General features: G+C 44.0%; 1 protein-coding gene across 1 annotated transcript in view; it reads left to right on the plus strand.

Annotated features, from left to right (window-relative positions):
- The first annotated feature begins 1,778 nt into the window (after positions 1–1,778).
- The window catches only part of ARID5B (AT-rich interaction domain 5B), a 177,830-nt gene continuing 162,117 nt past the window's right edge, over positions 1,779–17,491 (plus strand). The window contains exons 1-2 of the mRNA XM_044239596.1: positions 1,779–2,026; positions 2,484–2,738. Coding sequence (XP_044095531.1) covers positions 2,006–2,026; positions 2,484–2,738 — 276 coding nt within the window. The 5' untranslated portion in view covers positions 1,779–2,005. The remainder of the gene's footprint in view (positions 2,027–2,483; positions 2,739–17,491) is intronic.

The raw sequence follows: 17,491 nt of genomic DNA on the forward strand, positions 1-17,491 counted from the left end.
TCTTTAAGAATACTGGCTCTTTGGCATGGGCTTTTATTACTTATTGTAATTGGAGGATCTGCCATTTTCTTTCGTTTATCTCTGTGTGTATAGAAAGGAGATAGATCTTGCCTTTTATTACTTCCCCATGTTCTGAATCAAAAATGTGGTTTAGATAATGTTAAGTGTCCTAATTCTTACTGCAGCGGACGCAGACGTTATGAGAAGGCATAAAAATACACACAGAGGGTCTTTCCACCTCAAGTCACTGAATATGAGGCATTTGTGCTCTGCCGGGTGTATTAACTTCAGCCATGTGAATATAATTTTCATTAAAGTAATCCTGTTTCAACTAGATGCTGTGACTAGAGGTGAAACGTTGCGAAAGCGTTAAAAATAGCTTACTAGTAATTTCAACATCCTGTAATTTTATCACAGATCAAGTTTCAACTGTCATACTATACAGACCTTATTCCCCATATAGTACATGTTTACTTTTTTAGCATGCCAGACCCACTTTAGAAAGATTGGTGCCAATATAATAAAATCGGGGGGGGGGAGCGGGAGGTGCTGGAAGGAGTGGGAGGAGAAGGGGAAGGGGGTGGGGAGCGTGTGGGAAGCGAGTACACCATTTTACATCAACACTGCGAAAATGCAATCTAGCCTGGCGGAGGACGGGCAGCTGGGTCCGAGCGAGCGAGGGCTTTGCAGTCTCTGCCTGTTCCTTGTTCTGTCGCTCTTAAGTTTCTCTGTGTTTGCATAATAGCCGTGCATGCAAACCTCGCAATGCTCCAGGGCTCCAGAACAATAAATATACACATTTAAAACCTTTATTGTCTTACGGTTCATGCCCCCGGTTTTCAACAGCTTAATTTCTGGTTGTATTTAACTAGTTTGCAAATGGATTTTTTCAGTTTCAAACTATTATTGAGGAAGCTCCCCTCCCTTTTTTGGCGGGGGAGGGGATGGGGGTGGGGTAGGAGTCGGTATATTATTCCTGTAGCGCTGGGTTATATAAACACATTATCATTTGAGAGCGCCCTTGGCGTCCATCAGCATTGTAAACACGTACTAGTGTATATACTTCAAAATTAAAGAATGCACACGCAGAACCGGGAGCCTGAATTCATATTCCGAGCAGACTCGCTGCTCGCATTTATTGATTTATCATGCATCGTTTATTGTTCCAGTCCCTAAATGCAGCCGCTGTCCGTTCAATATTGTTTGCAAAATCCTGAGATGTGTGTGCACTGCTCACTTGTCTTTCTGGTTTTTTTTTTTTTTTTTTTTGGCTGAGTATTTTTTTTGCGAAGCGAACAAATGCATTAATATTTATATGTTTATATAATCGATAACCCACTTTTCCCTTCCATGTAAATAGGCATCAAAAGATAATTTAACAGATTAGTTCTCGAAAACATGGCAGTGAGGAAGCGTAATTTAACTATCAAACAAATCTACATGTCTAATAACAGCAAATCTGCTAAGGAGCATTAGAAAGAGGAGCAGCGCCCCGGAATCTCTGCAGGAAATGTTCTTTATATTAGACATATACAAGCAGGTCCTGTCAGATACACAGCGGAGCTTGCTAGCTCTCGTCTCCTCCAAAAATCTCATTAGACGACACCCCCAGACAAGGGAGATTGGGAGGAGGGAGGTCTCATCTTCACACAGTTTTAGGGTGGATTTTATTTTTACAAACCTTTCTATATGTTTTTTGTCTTGATCCATCCGCTTCCCGCCGAGATCGGACGGAACCTTTCTTCCGATTATGAATTTGATCAACCCACATTTGGAAGGAAACCTACACAGTTTTGACAGGAGCTGAAAATTGAGTCGTCAGAGAAATATTAGGACATATTTTCAATCATTTTGGTGCCGAAGGGGAGGCAAGAGCTCAGTTTTATATTGAGACATTACGCCAGCTGAAGGCAGAGAATGTTTTTCCCTGCCAGGACCTGATGCAATCCATTCAAGCCAACAAGTTTGGAGAGAATGTTGAGTTCAATCAATTCAGAACGTCGAGATGGAGCCCAACTCACTCCAGGTATTTCGCTCTCCTCCGCTCCTCCGATCCCGGCACCCCCCGGCACCCCCCAGCCCCCCAACTCACCCACACCTCTGCACCCACCCACACCCCCCACAAACTTTTCGCCAAACTTTTACCCTCTGCATCCCCCCAAATCATTTTTATTGTTTAAAAAAATCCCTGCACTGATCATACATACATAATGTAATTTTACCGCCTCGGATGGAGAAGTAGGGAGAGGTGGCGGTGGGGGTGCCCGGAGTTTTTTGTTGTTGTTGTTGTTTTGTTTTTGTTTTTGTTTTTGTTTTTTAAGGGAGGCAGAAAATTTGTGGGCTCTATTATTTTTCCACCCAGCTTATATCTGTTGGCTCCTCTGTATTAAGAGTGTGGATGTCTGTGTGTAAATGTGTCTGGGAATAGATGTTTGTGCTCTGATGGCTACGTTATTTATTTGGTGCTTTTTTTCCCCCTGCAGTGGGTCGGCTCACCGTGTGGCTTGCACGGACCTTACATTTTCTACAAGGCTTTTCAATTCCACCTTGAAGGCAAACCAAGAATTTTGTCCCTTGGCGACTTTTTCTTTGTAAGATGTACGCCAAAGGATCCGATTTGCATAGCGGAGCTCCAGCTGTTGTGGGAAGAGAGGACCAGCCGGCAACTTTTATCCAGCTCTAAACTTTATTTCCTCCCAGAAGACACTCCCCAGGGCAGAAATAGCGACCATGGCGAGGTGGTAAACTTATATCTCCCTCTCTTCTTTCTTTATTACCCCCCCACCCCCCAGTAATGCTTATTACAGGGCAAGCTTGAAAATACTGTATTCACTTCTGCAGGCGAGCAGGATCGACTCCTTTTTTAAAGGGGTAGCGCCACTAGCTGGGGCTCGAGTATTTTGCCATTGTCAGAGTTTGGCTGTCAGCTTTACAAAGAGGATCCAACTGCTGATTTTAGTCAAGATCAAATAACTTGTTCGAGAAGGGTTTTGTTCAAGGATGTGTGTGTGTGTGTGTGTGTGTGTGTGAGAGAGAGAGAGAGAGAGAGAGATCGTTCGCTCTCTTGCTACTGCCGCTTGAACATCACATGCTTTTTATATTTTTTGCCTTTTGAAAATTTTACCTTCGCGTCTGGCTCAGTCGGGGCTGGGTGGATTTCTTTCGGTGGGTTTCGATATTGTTCACTTTTTTTTTTTAAGTAAGTATTTGATATGTTTAAGAGGGCGGAAATTACGAAATGGAGGCAGAGTGAGATCAAAAGCTATTGAGTTGGCAAAGACGTGTTGAATAAAGTGATAAATGACAGGTACTGGAATAATACATTCAAATAACTTGCAGATCTGCCCGGGCGGATTTCAAAGCGGTCGTGTAACCGGCACAAACACGTTAAGCATTAACAACTATCTCTCGCCCCCACCCCCTCCCCCTCGGACAAGCCATTTGATGTTCTAGTTTTCAATTACTCCACGCAAAGTGGACGTCTTCCAGCGCAATCTTTGGGGATGTGTGGGACCGGGACCGGGGTTGGGGGTAAGGCAGATGGGTGTGTGCTCGCCCACTGGCCCCGCGGGTCCCGCGGCCTCCGTGCCCAGACGGCGCTCCCGGGGAGGGTGGGGAGGGACCGAGCTTCGCCGGCACGTTTCTGGACGGCCGCGGGGGCGCTAGCCGCGCTCCCGGGAGGACGCCCGAGGTGAGCTGCTGTCACCGGGCGCCGGGGCGGCCGCCTCCCTTCGGCTCTGTCATTTCATGTGTGACCGCAGTTCTGCGGGCTCCCCTTGTCAGCTGACCGACCTCAGCGCCGTGATACCCACCGGGGGAACTATTTTGGGGAGGCTGTGCCCTCGGTGCGGTGGGGAGGGAGGGCGCGCAGACGCCTGGCAAGGCTTTGTGTTGCCCGAGCAAGAGCAGGGTGATCAGACTGAGACTTTTGAGGGCAGGTAGCTCTGTGCCAGGCCCTCGAGCTTTCGAGGTAGATGTAAGGATCTTTTTGTTAAATGAACGGTTCCTCCGTTTAACTCATCCCGGAACGTGGAGCTGCCTGCCAGTCCTTCCAGAATTCCTTGGTCTGATGGAGTTGATTGTACTTTTGGCATCGCCAGTTCACTCCCTCTCCCAGGATCGAATTACCCATCAGTGGTCTATGCCGGTTAATTACTGGAGTTCGTCAAAACCTTCGCCCTCAGATCTGCCTCTTCGGAAATAAGCCCCGCCCTCCTCCCCGAACGTTTCCCCCCCTCCCCCGCCCTCTCCCGCCCGCTTTGGGTTTTAAACGTTCATACTTCCCGACGTCTGCCTGCAATTTTACAAAGGTGTTGTTTGGAAATACTGTGAAAAATCCTGCACCCTACCAACAGGTTGAGCTCTTTCCCCCTCCCAAGGTCTAGCTCTGTCCCCTCCCCCGACCCAACTTTCCTGCGCAGCTGTCTTCCTCCCCTCCCCCTCCTGATTTCTTATTATTTGCTTTTCAAATTTATTACTTCAACATGGCCTGTGATCTGGAAAAGGGAAGGATTAAATATCCAGAAAAGAGCTGGTGCCTAATAGACTTCTGCCTAAACCCAGAAGGAAATTATTCAGTGTTTTATGAGATATTTTGTGGTCACTCTCCTTCTTTCTTTTTTTTTTAAATTGAAATTGAAATATCTTTAAAGACCCCGAGTTGACCCCACTTGGTCCAGTTTTAATTTCTGTCGGTGTAATTAAATAGTGAATTCTGATTTAAGAGTAAAAACCATTTTAGCCCAAGGTTACATCTGTTAGAACTGCTGATAATGCATAGATACACAGTATTTTTAAATAAACGATTTTTAAAAATTGTTCATTAAGGGCAAATGAAAGCGAGCGGTTGTAATGATCTGTACATTTCGTCATTGCTATATGAGCCATACCTAAGAAAATTAATCTTGCCATTTAAAAGTAAACTCTAGGGGGTTTGCGGAGGGAGATGGCTCTATTTATAATCCTCAGCTGCATATACATCGTCTAATATTATGCATGATTTGTTTCTTAATGCTAACACGGCTGGTAATTAGCTGTATGATTATACTTGTATATTTCATTAGGACTTTGGCTGATGTCATTGTGAATTATTCAGCCATATTAAAACAATTTTCAATTGAGATAATGACACGCCTCAAAATTATGCAAATGCAGGCTGCATTGTGCAAAATAATTATGACAAATGTAAAGCAGGTAGAAAGTTTCCCAATCCAGATCGGTTTTCCACCCTGGTGATGTCATTTCCCCCCTGGCCTAAGTTAAGTCATTCATTAGCTGAATGGCAGCAGCAGTCTCCTCCGGAGGAGAGCCTACGGAAACCAGCATTTACTGCAGGCACCTAGAGGGGGCAACAGGGTCCTCTCATTAAGAAATTTGCTTTGTTTTCACTTACTCCATTAACTTGTTTATATACAGTGAAATGATTTTTGTTATTGATTTTAAATAGTTTTGAATGATGCATTTGCCATTTGCAAAGTGTAACTGAAAGAGAAAGGTTTCTTGGTGATGTGCACTGTTACTTGGAGAAAATGTTCAGCACATTTAATCAGCCAGTACAGTTTATTTTAAGTAACCAAATGGAGGTTAATAATTTCTTGATTGAGCTGACATCAGCATCCATTTCGAAAGGACAGCCAGGACTCAGTATGCTTTTTTGGTTTAAGAGAACCATTCTGTCTATTTATGATTTCTTGAAATGTAAAGACGTCAGTTCTAAAAGCAGGAAAATTATCATTGTGCGAGATTAGAAATAGCGTCCCTGTGTGGTTTGCTATCATCTGCAGAGGGCCTTTTTGGGGAATATTTTATTGATCCTTGCAATAATTGTATGAGGCTGGATAAGGCAGGACTTTGTATGGCATTTTACAATGGATATAGGCTTAGAGAAGTTATGTGGTTTGTCAAAGGTCACCAAGCTAGAACGTAGGCCTTCCTAAGCTTTAGGATTGTTTGTTCCCCCCGCACCACCACCACCACTGAATCCTACCCTTGACACCAGAGTTTTAATGCAACATATTATATTCTAGAAGTATGCGCTAATATGGGCAAGTCCTTGTTCATTTTAGAATCATGACTAGTCAATCCATTTTGCCAAAGGTCACTGGATTTTAGGTAGCAGAACCATTCTTATTCTATAAAGTTCAGCTGATTTGAGCTCATGGTATCTAAAGAGAGCAGTTGTGTTTTAATACCATTATTAATAATCATTAATAATTTATTATTATTTATAATAACTCTGATAATGACTTACCGCTGCCTTCACGTCCTTCCTGTGCTGGCAACTGGTGTGGAGAAAAAGCAGTCCAGAGTCACATCTTGATTCCGCAACTTAGTATTTATTCGACCTTGAACCAGCATAAACCCTCTGAGCCTCAGTTTCTTCAGCAGCAAAATGGGGACAATAATGAGGCAGACTGTGGATTGTTGTGAATATCAAGAGGCATTATATGGGCAAAAGTACTTTAAAAATGGTACAGTCCTTAAATAAATAGAAAAGAGTGATGACTGCAGCGGCTTTTATTATAGATATTATAATTTATGAACAATAAGCAGAGAAACTAATATGCCTGTGTGGAGGTTCTCAGGCCTAATCATGATACTGTCTTAAATTACCATGAAAGTGAATAGTAGAGCCATATACAGGAGTTAAGTGTCTTTAGTAATTACTCACAATTGCCACATTCAGCCACTACCTCTTCAGAGGAGGAAAATGGCAAAGTAGGCGGGTAATTGGTTCTGTTACTGGGTAACTTCTGATTACATTCATTTTCAAATTGCCAAGCGCTTCATCTATTGGCAATATACCCTTTTAAAAGAGGTAGATGTGCAAGCTTGGATTGCAGCCTGACTGTGGGCTGGATTCTACAGGAAGCTTTCCTGGTCCCCTGCAACTGTGAGTGTGGATGAGTAAGCTAAGGATGTCAGGAAGTCAAGGTCAAGCAGATTCTAGCTAGCAGTCAGGATTTCTATAAGTGGTTACTATCTGGTTAAAAATGGTCAGAAATTCACATTCCAGAACCCCTGTTGAAACTAACTTGATTGGAATCTCTGGAATTGGGTCCAGGAGCCTACATTTTAAACATTGCCTCACTTTTCTCATCTATGAAATGGAGATATAGTACCTACTCCCTAGGATTGCCTTAAGGATTAAATGAGTCAATACATGTAAAGTGCTTACAACTGAGATTGGCACATAGTATATTCTCCAGTAGTGGCTGACTCATTGTTATTATCATTAATATTTGTACTGCTGTTCTCATTGAAGTTTGAGACCACTACCACTACTTTCTTTCTTTTTTTTTTTATTAAGATTTTACTTACTTATTTGCAAGACAGAGCATAGCCAGGAGGAGGGGCAGAGGGAGAGGGAGAAGCAGACTCTCCACTGAGCAGCAAGCCACACATGGGTCTCTATCCCAGGACCCTAGGATCAAAGGCAGAGGCTTAACCCACTGAGCCACCCAGGTGCCCGCACCACCCCTTTTCCTAAAGAAAGATTTTCTCTGTGAGAGGATAGCATCTAGATTAGTTTGCTAAGACAAATACCCAATACAGGTCTCCCCAAATCAGGTTGGCTTTCATCCATAGGATGTGTTTTGCCATGTCATCAAAATAAGAAGTTCCTTAAGGATTCATATTTCAGTATGAAACTATGCTGTCCTCTGAATCGGTAGGATTTGTTTAAAAGATTGCCTGCTTGTATCACATCTCACGTTAGTCAGACATGTCTTGAAATCTAGGAGGTGCTGGACTGACCCCGTTCTAGCTGTGGATAGCTGCTCTGTCTCTGGTCTGTATCCATGAGCTGACGTTTTAGAAATTTCCAAGACCTCTTCAAGTGACCTCACTGGCCTTGGACCATTTCTTTAGCTTTTCTGAGTCTCAGTTTCTCCATCTGTAAAATGGATCTAATGATCTCTACTTTGTCAAGAGAATTAGAAACAGTAATGGAAAGGGCCTGCCAGCTGGCATAAGCACTTAATACAGGAGAGCTCAGCGGACAAGGGATGCCCTATCTGCAGTTCTTAGTAGTTTTAGTCATGACTTTCAACTAGGAAAAGGAGTAACTTTTCTCTGACTGGCTGGCCCTTCCCAACTAGGGTGAGAACTAAAGAACTGTCTGGTGAGAATTCAGAGGACTGTGATAAGCATCAGTGAACTACGGCCCGAGGGCTGAATCTGGACCACTGTCTGTTTTTGTAAAGTTTTATTGGAACTTAGTCAGACTTGTTTGTTTACATATTGTTTATAACTGCTTTCAAGTTACAGTAGCCGAGTTGAGTAGCCCGGACGGCGACCATATGACCCGCACAGCGGAAACTGGGAAATAATTTACTGTTTGGTCCTTTACAAAAATGTTTGCTGACCCCTGGCCTATGGAGTTGATTTGAAATAGGGAGCAGGATTATATGCTTTTTTCTCTTTCTTACTTGGGTTGGAGCAAAACCCAGTAAAATCAAGAAATAATGTAACAGTCATACGTCAAAAATATCTGTGCAAACAAATCTCTGTTTCAGCATTGATTCTAATGATATTAAAATTTAAGAATCAGTAGAGTGTGTACTGAGTTAGATTTTGTAGGTTCAGATCCTAACTCTGGCAAATGTTGGTGTCCTCTCTCTTGAGTTCATCAAAAACTACTTGTTGAGTGCTAACCATGTACTTGGAGCTCGGCTAGGTACAGAGATAGATGAAAAACAGTTCATGGTGTGACCCTATTTCTCAAGAAGCTTATCAATCTTCATTGAGAGATGAGATCAACACGTTTTTAAAAATGTAAAAACAACATAAGACGTTATATAACACGTTAGTGGATTGTGCTGACAATAAATGCAATGTGTGTTCAAAGGAAGACTCGCGATCTGCATGATTTTGGAAAAAGAATTTATTCAGCTCAGAGATATTGATTGAAGACCTACTGTGTGCTGGACAACAGGATACAGATATGAAGGAGAATGGCCTCAGCCCTCAAAGAGTTTACTGTTTACTCCCGTGGACAGACAATGGTCACAGAAAAGCTGTCACTTAATCTGTGCTCCTTAGTTAAAATGTAGATTAATTAAAGCCCCTATTTATAGCCTTTCCTGATCTTTCTGGAAACTAGAAATTATTATCTTTATCTTCGAAGTCTTGATCACTCAGAGCATATTTGTAGAGCACCTACTTTGTGACAGAGCCTGTTCTAGGCCCTGGGGATACAGCCCTGGACAAGGTAGGCGGGAATCCCTGCCTTTGGGGCTCTTACTGGGCAGTGCTTGGCTTGTCCTCTCTTGTACTTTGCACATGCACGGTCTGTGAGGGTTATCTGCGTTCTGTTCCTTTTTCTGTCACTCCCCCTGTCCACATCTGCCGTTTCCCACCCTAGCGGTGTTCTCAGGAACTACAGGTTGTGACTTCTTCACCTCTGGGTCCCCCTACAGTATTCAGTGCCAGTCACTAAGTATTTATTGAATGACTACATGACCTCAGCCATCTAAAACGTTCTTTCCCACAGCCTGCTTTCGTAAAGGTCAGCCTGGTTTCTTCCTGTCAGAGGACCCATGATGGGTCATTCCCTTGTGGGCCAGCTGCAGCACACCCTCGTCACATGTGTTATTTCTCGTCTAAAATCCACCATCGTTTTTGCACAAAAGATGTGAAAAAGTGTAGATTTTCTTTCGGAGTACTCACCAAAGAGAACGGTCCCTATTTGGGACTGATGGTGAGGCTAGAGCCAGCACCTTCGTGTGTGAGTACTTTTCCCATCTTCAGCCCTCAGCCCATTAAAAAGTCGGGGCTATGCGGTGGCAATCTGACCACACACTGGATGCCAGGGGACCGGTCACTCCTCACCTGAGTAGGGTTGGCAGCTCCCGTGAGCTGGCGTGCTTTCCAGACTGGTGGTCTTAACTAGGCCAGTGTTTGATAGTGAGTCAAAATTGTAAGCAATTAAATCCTCCCGTGACATTTAGAGTGTCAGGTACATACTAAGGAAATGTTATTTTTACGAAGTACACGAGTCCATACATGTAAATACTTCGTTATTAATTATTAATAAAGCATGCCATTGTTCGTGGTGGATGCTAGTGATACACGACTCAAGCCCATTTATCAAAGTCTCGTTTTAACCAATATCCAGAATATAATTGCTCGGATCAAATGCATTTGCTTGTCATTTTTTATAGCCAGGGTAGCTGGATATTTGCCATCTTCCACTCAGAATAATATTGTAGCTAGTGATTACCCGTTGGTTTGGCTTTTAAAGAAATTTAAAACAAACTTATCAGCTGTTGGCTTAAAGATTCATTCGCCTCTCAGAAATGCGGTCACGGATTTCCTGCATTTCTTGAAAACTCCACTCCTGTGGCCTCGCAGAGGCACAGATGGCTTTTTCCAGCCATGCCGTGGTCTGCGCCGGCTTGCTGGAGATTAGAACCCGGGTCTCAGCCTTCCGAAAACACGACTCACGTCCTGGACAGTGAACGTCCGGATCGGCAACACATTTTAAACATGCAGATGATGATTATTACAGAAAGGGTGCTTTCGAATCATGCTAATGGCATCAATCTCCAGCACACACTTGCGTAAATTAATTCCGCTTTTAAAATCAGATGCACTGTTAGCAGCGTCAAAGATGGGTATTTGACATTTATCACACAGACGAGGACGTGTGCTTTAATTACGTGAATTTTCTGGAGCATCTCTGTGGCTGTATAAATAGACGCACAGGGGCGCATGTCCTTGCACGCATGACCATCAAGTTCATGGCCCTTTCTCCACCCCTGTGCCACAGCGAGGAAAAGAGCGGGGAGAGGCCACATGTTACTAGGCAGTCCAGTGGCCCCAGAACCCTCTTCCCCGCTTACCATACCTTTCCTTTCTCGTGACTTTGAGCATACCCCCTCCTCCCTAGAGCTGACTTCCAAGCCTGATCAGTGGCACTAAACATTAAACTCTTGTCTTTGAGAATAATAGGCTTTGCTTTCCACACCCTCAAGCATGTTGAGCTACTGTGCAGGCTGGAAAATAAAAATGTTCTAATTGTGTCTTTTAAATAAGCATAGGAGTGAATTAATTAGACCATATTTTGTCTTTAGTTGCTTAGTTACACAATAGTATTCCTGAGCACGAGTAAGATAAATTGGCTCTTTTTCTGCTGCCTGTCCCTTAATCATAATTACTGTATTGCTTAGGAGAGTAAGGCATACATAGATTTTGAATTTTTTATTAATAGTCAAAAATATGCATATGATATATAAAGTATATGCTGTTCAACCTGTTTTATATGCTTTTATGTGGGAAGAAGTTTTATTGTGGTGGTAACATTTGCATTAGTTGCTCAAAGATGTAGTTCTGGGAAATACATAATTGAAATGTTTTTGAATTGCTTTTTCTGGCCTTTTCAATCTTATTCAAAATAATAGTGCCTCCAGTCCTGGAGCAGTCATTCTCGTTTGATTTAACATCTTTCTTTGCACTTTTGTGAAGGGCCCGGGCTCAGTGATTCATAGACCTCAGACATAGTGCCTTGTGTTTTGGGGCTCACGCTGTCGTGGGTCGGGGGGCAGTGGGGTGGCAGAGTGTTAAATGCCCTTTGCCTTTGGCACACTTACACGTTCCTGGCAGAAGGGTTCCAGAGTCAGAAATCGTTAAGACTTTTTTTAACCGGGGATGGACAATGCTATATGCTTGCCTTCTGGGGTCTTGCAAAATGGGATGTTGCTACCAGAACCTGGGCTTCTGGCCCCCTAACCTCCCCTACCTCCACCGAGAAGGCAGCAAGAGTTGGACAGCTTGATATAGTTATTGAACAATGGGAGAGTCTGGCTTAAGACCCAGGATGCATGCTGGGTAAATGTATGTGAAAATTGACCCCATTGTTCTGTCGTATTTGAAAAGCAAGTAAATTATTTACAGATATTTGCTAATTAAAGCCCATGTTGTTTTACCAGCACAAAAGAACACAGTATAACTGGAGACAAAGAACTAAGTGCAAATAATTTACTTGCTAATTCTGTGTATTTTTCTGAAGGGAGGAATATGTTTTAAAAATACGTATAAATACATACATATTAGAATGTGTGTGTCTATATGTATATGCATGTGGGGCTTTTTGTTTTGTTCTGATGCCTACAAGGGAAGCCTTGCATGCTACAGAGATAACAGGCCAAGTTATCACCAGTTACCTGTCTCTGGGCCTGCCCCAAGCCCCCTGTGGACCATGGGGTTGGAAAGCACTTTGAGAGTATACTTGTTTTCCCTTTACTCCAAGCTTTGCTTGCCATCCTCTGGGTTGAGCTCAGCTCAGGGTACCAGTGGAAAAAACCAAACTACCCAGATACTATACCAGAGAATAAAAAATGTTCTTACTCATTGCCTTGTTCTCTGACTTTCCTCCACGACAGGCTAAGATTTAGTTGTTTCTCTTCTGTGACTACCCAACTTTGGCAACATTCTGGTTGGAAATTCGCGTTGTGGAATGAGGGCCTCTTGACATGGGGCAAAGGGTTCAGAGGCAGAGCAGGTCGCCTAGAACATTCTCAGACTCTCAGAGACCTCCTCCTGGCTGGATGTTGGCGGAGCCTACAGCACGGACATGTTGGGCTTCAGCCGTGACTGGCTGGACATCCCTTGGCTTTGTTGATCAAGAGGATCAGGAAGACTTTCCATGGTTAGCGAAGAAAAAGGCTCATGTCTAATTTGCTGTGGCCATTGGAATAGACTTATAGGACATTTGAGAGAACAAGTCCAGCCCCTTTTATTTAATGGCCACAGAAAGGCCAGAAAAATCTTGGGCCTAGCAGCCAGTGCTCTCAAGCACGATGGTCTGCTGCTTTGAGGAAGAAGGGCTACTCTCAAGGTTCTACTCTGAGAAAAGTAGGCAAATGTTTTCCATGGGTGTGTTCAGGGTAGATCATCCCAGCGCCTTGTCTTAGACCAGTAGATGGTGCCTCTGTGGGACATGACTGGTATGAAATCACTAATTAGAGTGTGGACGTTAGTGCCAAGATACTCACCCAGGGGTCAGTGGTTACAAAGAAACCAGGTTTGGTGTTCACAGTCCCCTGTGGACCTTACCTTCATTTCCATATTCTTTGCTGAAGCTAGGAAGGCCCTTTGATGGTATTATTTATAATGGCTTAAGAAAAGCTTTGCTGAGATGCCACTCTTGGTGACAAACGAAATTGGCGTTTCTTCTACTCCCTGATATTCACAGATGGTTTCTTTCATTCTGAAATGTTTATTGCATGCCCACTATGTGTCATTTCTCTCCAGGGGGGACATTGAGAGCAAACACAATGACTAACGCACAGATAAAAATTTCTGTCCCCATAGAGCTCACCCATTCTTTCACAGTAAGAAGGAAAAAGCAACTTGGTTGATTGATCCAAAATGGTGGAAAACCATCCCCATACATTTTGGTCTTAGAACCACTTTCACACTTCGTTTTTCTAAAGTTTTCTCTTCTCTATGTATGCACAACCCAGAGAAAATGCCTCTGGCTTTCTCTTTGCCCAAACCATTGGCCAGAGTTTTACCCACAGTGTTTCCTATGAAGTTACAACATTTTCTGTTTATAGAGTAGCCATTATGTGTCAGGCATTGCATATATATTAATATATAAATTAAATGCTCATTTAATTCTCAAAGAAATTCTCTTAGGTTGGTTGTATTGTGACATTTTCATACTTCAGAGATGGGGCAGCTGAGACCAAAGGAGGTTAAGTAACTTGCCCAAGGTCACATATAGTTAAGACTCAGAGCCAGGATTAAAATCCAGGTTTTCCTCGATTCTGCCAGGATTGGTGACGTTCATGTCTCCCTATCACTTTATATTGAGGGACTAATAGTGGGACTTTGAGTATAGACTGACTTATCCTGTAATTGAGTCTTCATGAATATTATTTCTTCCGTCCTTTAATTATTTGGTCAGCATGTGGTGCTTGAATGCTCTCTAGGAATGTGCAGTCCCATTGGCAGTTGACTCGGTCAAAATACTGTGCACTTGAGGAATAAAATGTTTAAAAGGGCTCCTTAAATCCCACACTCCCCCAAGGCAGGCACATGATGCCTCTCATTCACAGGAGAGGAGACTCATTCTCAGCCCCCCTCAAGCACCTTCTGTGTGCAGGCCAGCCTGGAGAGACAGAGGTGGGGAAATCAGGCAGATCCTGTCTTCATGGAACTGCCTGTCAGGTGGGGAGTGCGTACTTCATCCACCTGTCACAAATCATGGGTTGTTGTGTGGCGCGCTCAGTGTGATGGAGTAAAAATTCAGGACCTCTGACAGGAGTGCCTGATCTTGTTTGAAAGAAATAACATTTGAACTCAGGTCCAGCGAGATTCTGATGAGGGTTGGGAAGAGGTTTCTTGCCAAGATGTGGAGGTGGGAGCACTGTCCCTACAAGATGATTTCTGGGCTGAGCCTCATCTCAGTGAGTCCAGTAAACAGGTTAGATGTGCCCACTTCTGCCCACTGGGGGTACCTGTTGTTCTCGATGTCACTGAGACACCTAGACAACATCCTCAGAGCTGATTTACATTGGCCAGCTGTGGGAATATTGAAAACATGAGGTTGGTAAACTAAAGCCCACTGGTCAACTCTGGCCAGCTGCCTGTTTTGTAAATAAAGTTTTATTGGTACATAGCCACACCCAGTTGTTGACAAATGGTCTCTGGCAGCTTTCACACTGTAGCGACAGAGTTGAGTAGTGTGACAGGGACTGTGTGACACACAGAGCCAAACGTACTTACTATCTGGCCCTGGACTAAAATATTAATAAAGGCAGTAGTAAAACTAGATGCTTAGGGTTCTTTCGCGTGACCCTTTATTTACTCCTTACAACAGTAATACTATGAGGTAGGTTCTAGTGTCGTCCCCATTTTGCAGGAGGGCAATCTGAGAAGTTAGGCGACTTGTCGAGGTTTCTAAATTCCTTCACCAGGGGCGCCTGGGTGGCTCAGTGGGTTAAGCCACTGCCTTCGGCTCAGGTCATGATCTCAGGGTCCTGGGATCGAGTCCCACATAGGGCTCTCTGCTCAGCAGGGGGCCTGCTTTCCTTCCTCTCTCTCTGCCTGCCTCTCTGCCTACTTGTCCTACTTGTGATTTCTCTCTGTCAAATAAATAAATAAAATCTTAAAAAAAAAAAAATAAATTCCTTCACCAGGTAAATGACAGAGACTGAATGGGAACTTGAGCTGTCTTGATTCCAAAACACTGATGGCAAAAACATCGCACCATCCTGCTGGTAAGAGAAGGCAACCCAGGCAGTATGAGCTAAAGGTTCTAGAACTCACCGAGGCATTTCTTTGTGAAGTAAAACCTCGCAACAGCTGGATCCCTCTTTCAAGGCCTTACTCAAACGCCACCTCCTCTATGATGTCTTCCACTGTGTAGGGGAGAAAGGGACCCAGAGCAGACACACATGTGTAAATGCCCACGGGGCCCGGCAGGTGAGACCAAGTAGAATGAGCCAGGTCTGGAAGAAAATATGATGCTTGAGGGGCCTGGGGGCGTGTGACTCACTCGAATGTTGCTACTCACATCCTGCTGATCATTGCTGGGCAGAAATGTCATTTCATAGTGCCAGGTCTTTCCGTTTCTCAAGAGATGTGTCAGAAATCTAGATTTTTGTGTGAGTGTAGTTGGCACTTCGGTCCAAGTTTCAAAAGACGCTGTGGGCCAAACAAAACATATCTTCCGTCTGGATGTTTCCCCCCAGCCTCTCCCCCAAACCCGGCTGTCACCTTGCACTCTCTAGAGCAAAGCTTTGGACGATTCAGTTTTGAAACCATTCTTGCATTTGGCCCATTTTCTGTGAAAGCAAAAGGAACCTATTGGTCCTGAAGGGGAAGCAAAGAAATGAGAAGGGGGAAGCCAGGTAGACAAAGCCCTCACCCTTCTCTCTCTCCGGAGTTCCAGAGGTCTGCAGGGACGGAAAGGGTGTCTTTACTAGGATAGCAGGGTGCTGTCCCGCACAGTGAGGCCAGCGCGTGCAGGACTCGAGCTGTGGAAAGAAGCTCGTGCGAGTGGGAGCATGGCCTGTAGTCACGCTGAAGATACTCTGGAAACGGGAAGCTTGGGAGCAGACCCTTGGAAATAACTAGGGCTTTTTTGAGGAATCATTTGGACAGAGGGGCAAACCCATGACAGAAGAAGCCATAGGAAGGACACAGATAGGAAGGAAGGGCGTAGCAATATTGGATACGGTCTGCACTGGGCAAAAGGGCCAGGATTTAGTGGAAAATAAGGTAGACCGAGGCCAGACTTCAGGGGGTTTCACAGATCAGGCTTGACTTGAATCTGAAGGCCAGGGCTGATTAATACTTTCACGTGTGCATTTTGTCTTTCTGGTCGGAATAGAAACTCTTAGTCTAGAAGCTTGAGAAAACCAAATATGCATCCTTACTTTGCCAGTTCGTAGCTGGATGTCTTCTTGGTCTACTTACTTAATCTCTTTGGGATCTCGGTTGCTTTATCTGTAAAATGGGTTCCCCTTGGCAGGGCTGTGAATATCAAATGAAATCTATATGGCACAGAGCACCAAACCATGGCCTGGCTTCTCCTAGGCCTTTAACAGATGCTTGCTATTGATCCTGCCCTGGTCAGGGGCCAAATCATAACTTTATTGTCTCAAGGAAGTCTGTCATAGTGCTAGACTGTTAATAGCTCATTAATATGTAATGTATTGCTTGAGCCGTTGGACTACTAACTATTGTTTGAAAAATGGTAACTAAAAAACTATCTATTCGAATAGAGTGAAACTTCCTGACTTCCCTTCTCTCCTAGACTTTTCTGTTAAGGCGCAGAGTTTTTGGCCCATGTTTGGGGCTTCCATTCAGGTCCCTGTTCTGTTCTGTACCATTTAGGTCTTTAAGGACCTTAAGGGTGGAGGGCGTCAACCACAACCAAATGGGATGAGACGGGGGGAATGATGGTGTCAAGAAACCAACTCTGGATTCCAGGTATTCCATCTTGGTATGCCCAAGAAAGTCCAGGCCTGCTGCTTCTCAGGTTCTGCCCCCCTTGTGAGGCAACCTCTAGGAAACTGGTCTGATGAATATGCACAACAGTGAATTTGTTTCAGATACTCTCACTTTCCCTCCATTAAAAAAAATCCTCTCCTATTTCCTCTTCTTACCCCCCCAATTTGAAACATGCCCTGCCGCCCGACACCTCCTCTCTGTCCTCCTCTTGTAGCAGTGGTGGTGGTGGTGGCGGCAGTGTCTTCCACACACACCTTTAGATGTGCAAGGGCAGGTTCTTTTAAAAAGCAAAAAAAAAAAAAAAAAAAGCACCAGTAAAGGGATGCAAAGGGAAGGGAAGGGGTCCCAGCCAACATGGCTGGGGGATCTCAGACGAAGGATCTTCCAAATAGAGACTGCCTGCTGGGCCATTAAATCCTTTTGCTTTGGGTTAATCCCACAGTGTATATCAGATTCCTGAATTCAGATGAAAACACTGCTGTAGTGCTCTGTCTCCTCACCAAATTATTCCAAAATCGGGTGTACA

The sequence above is a fragment of the Neovison vison genome, chromosome 2 (assembly GCF_020171115.1).
Source record: "Neovison vison isolate M4711 chromosome 2, ASM_NN_V1, whole genome shotgun sequence".
NCBI classification, from domain to species: Eukaryota; Metazoa; Chordata; class Mammalia; order Carnivora; family Mustelidae; genus Neogale; species Neogale vison.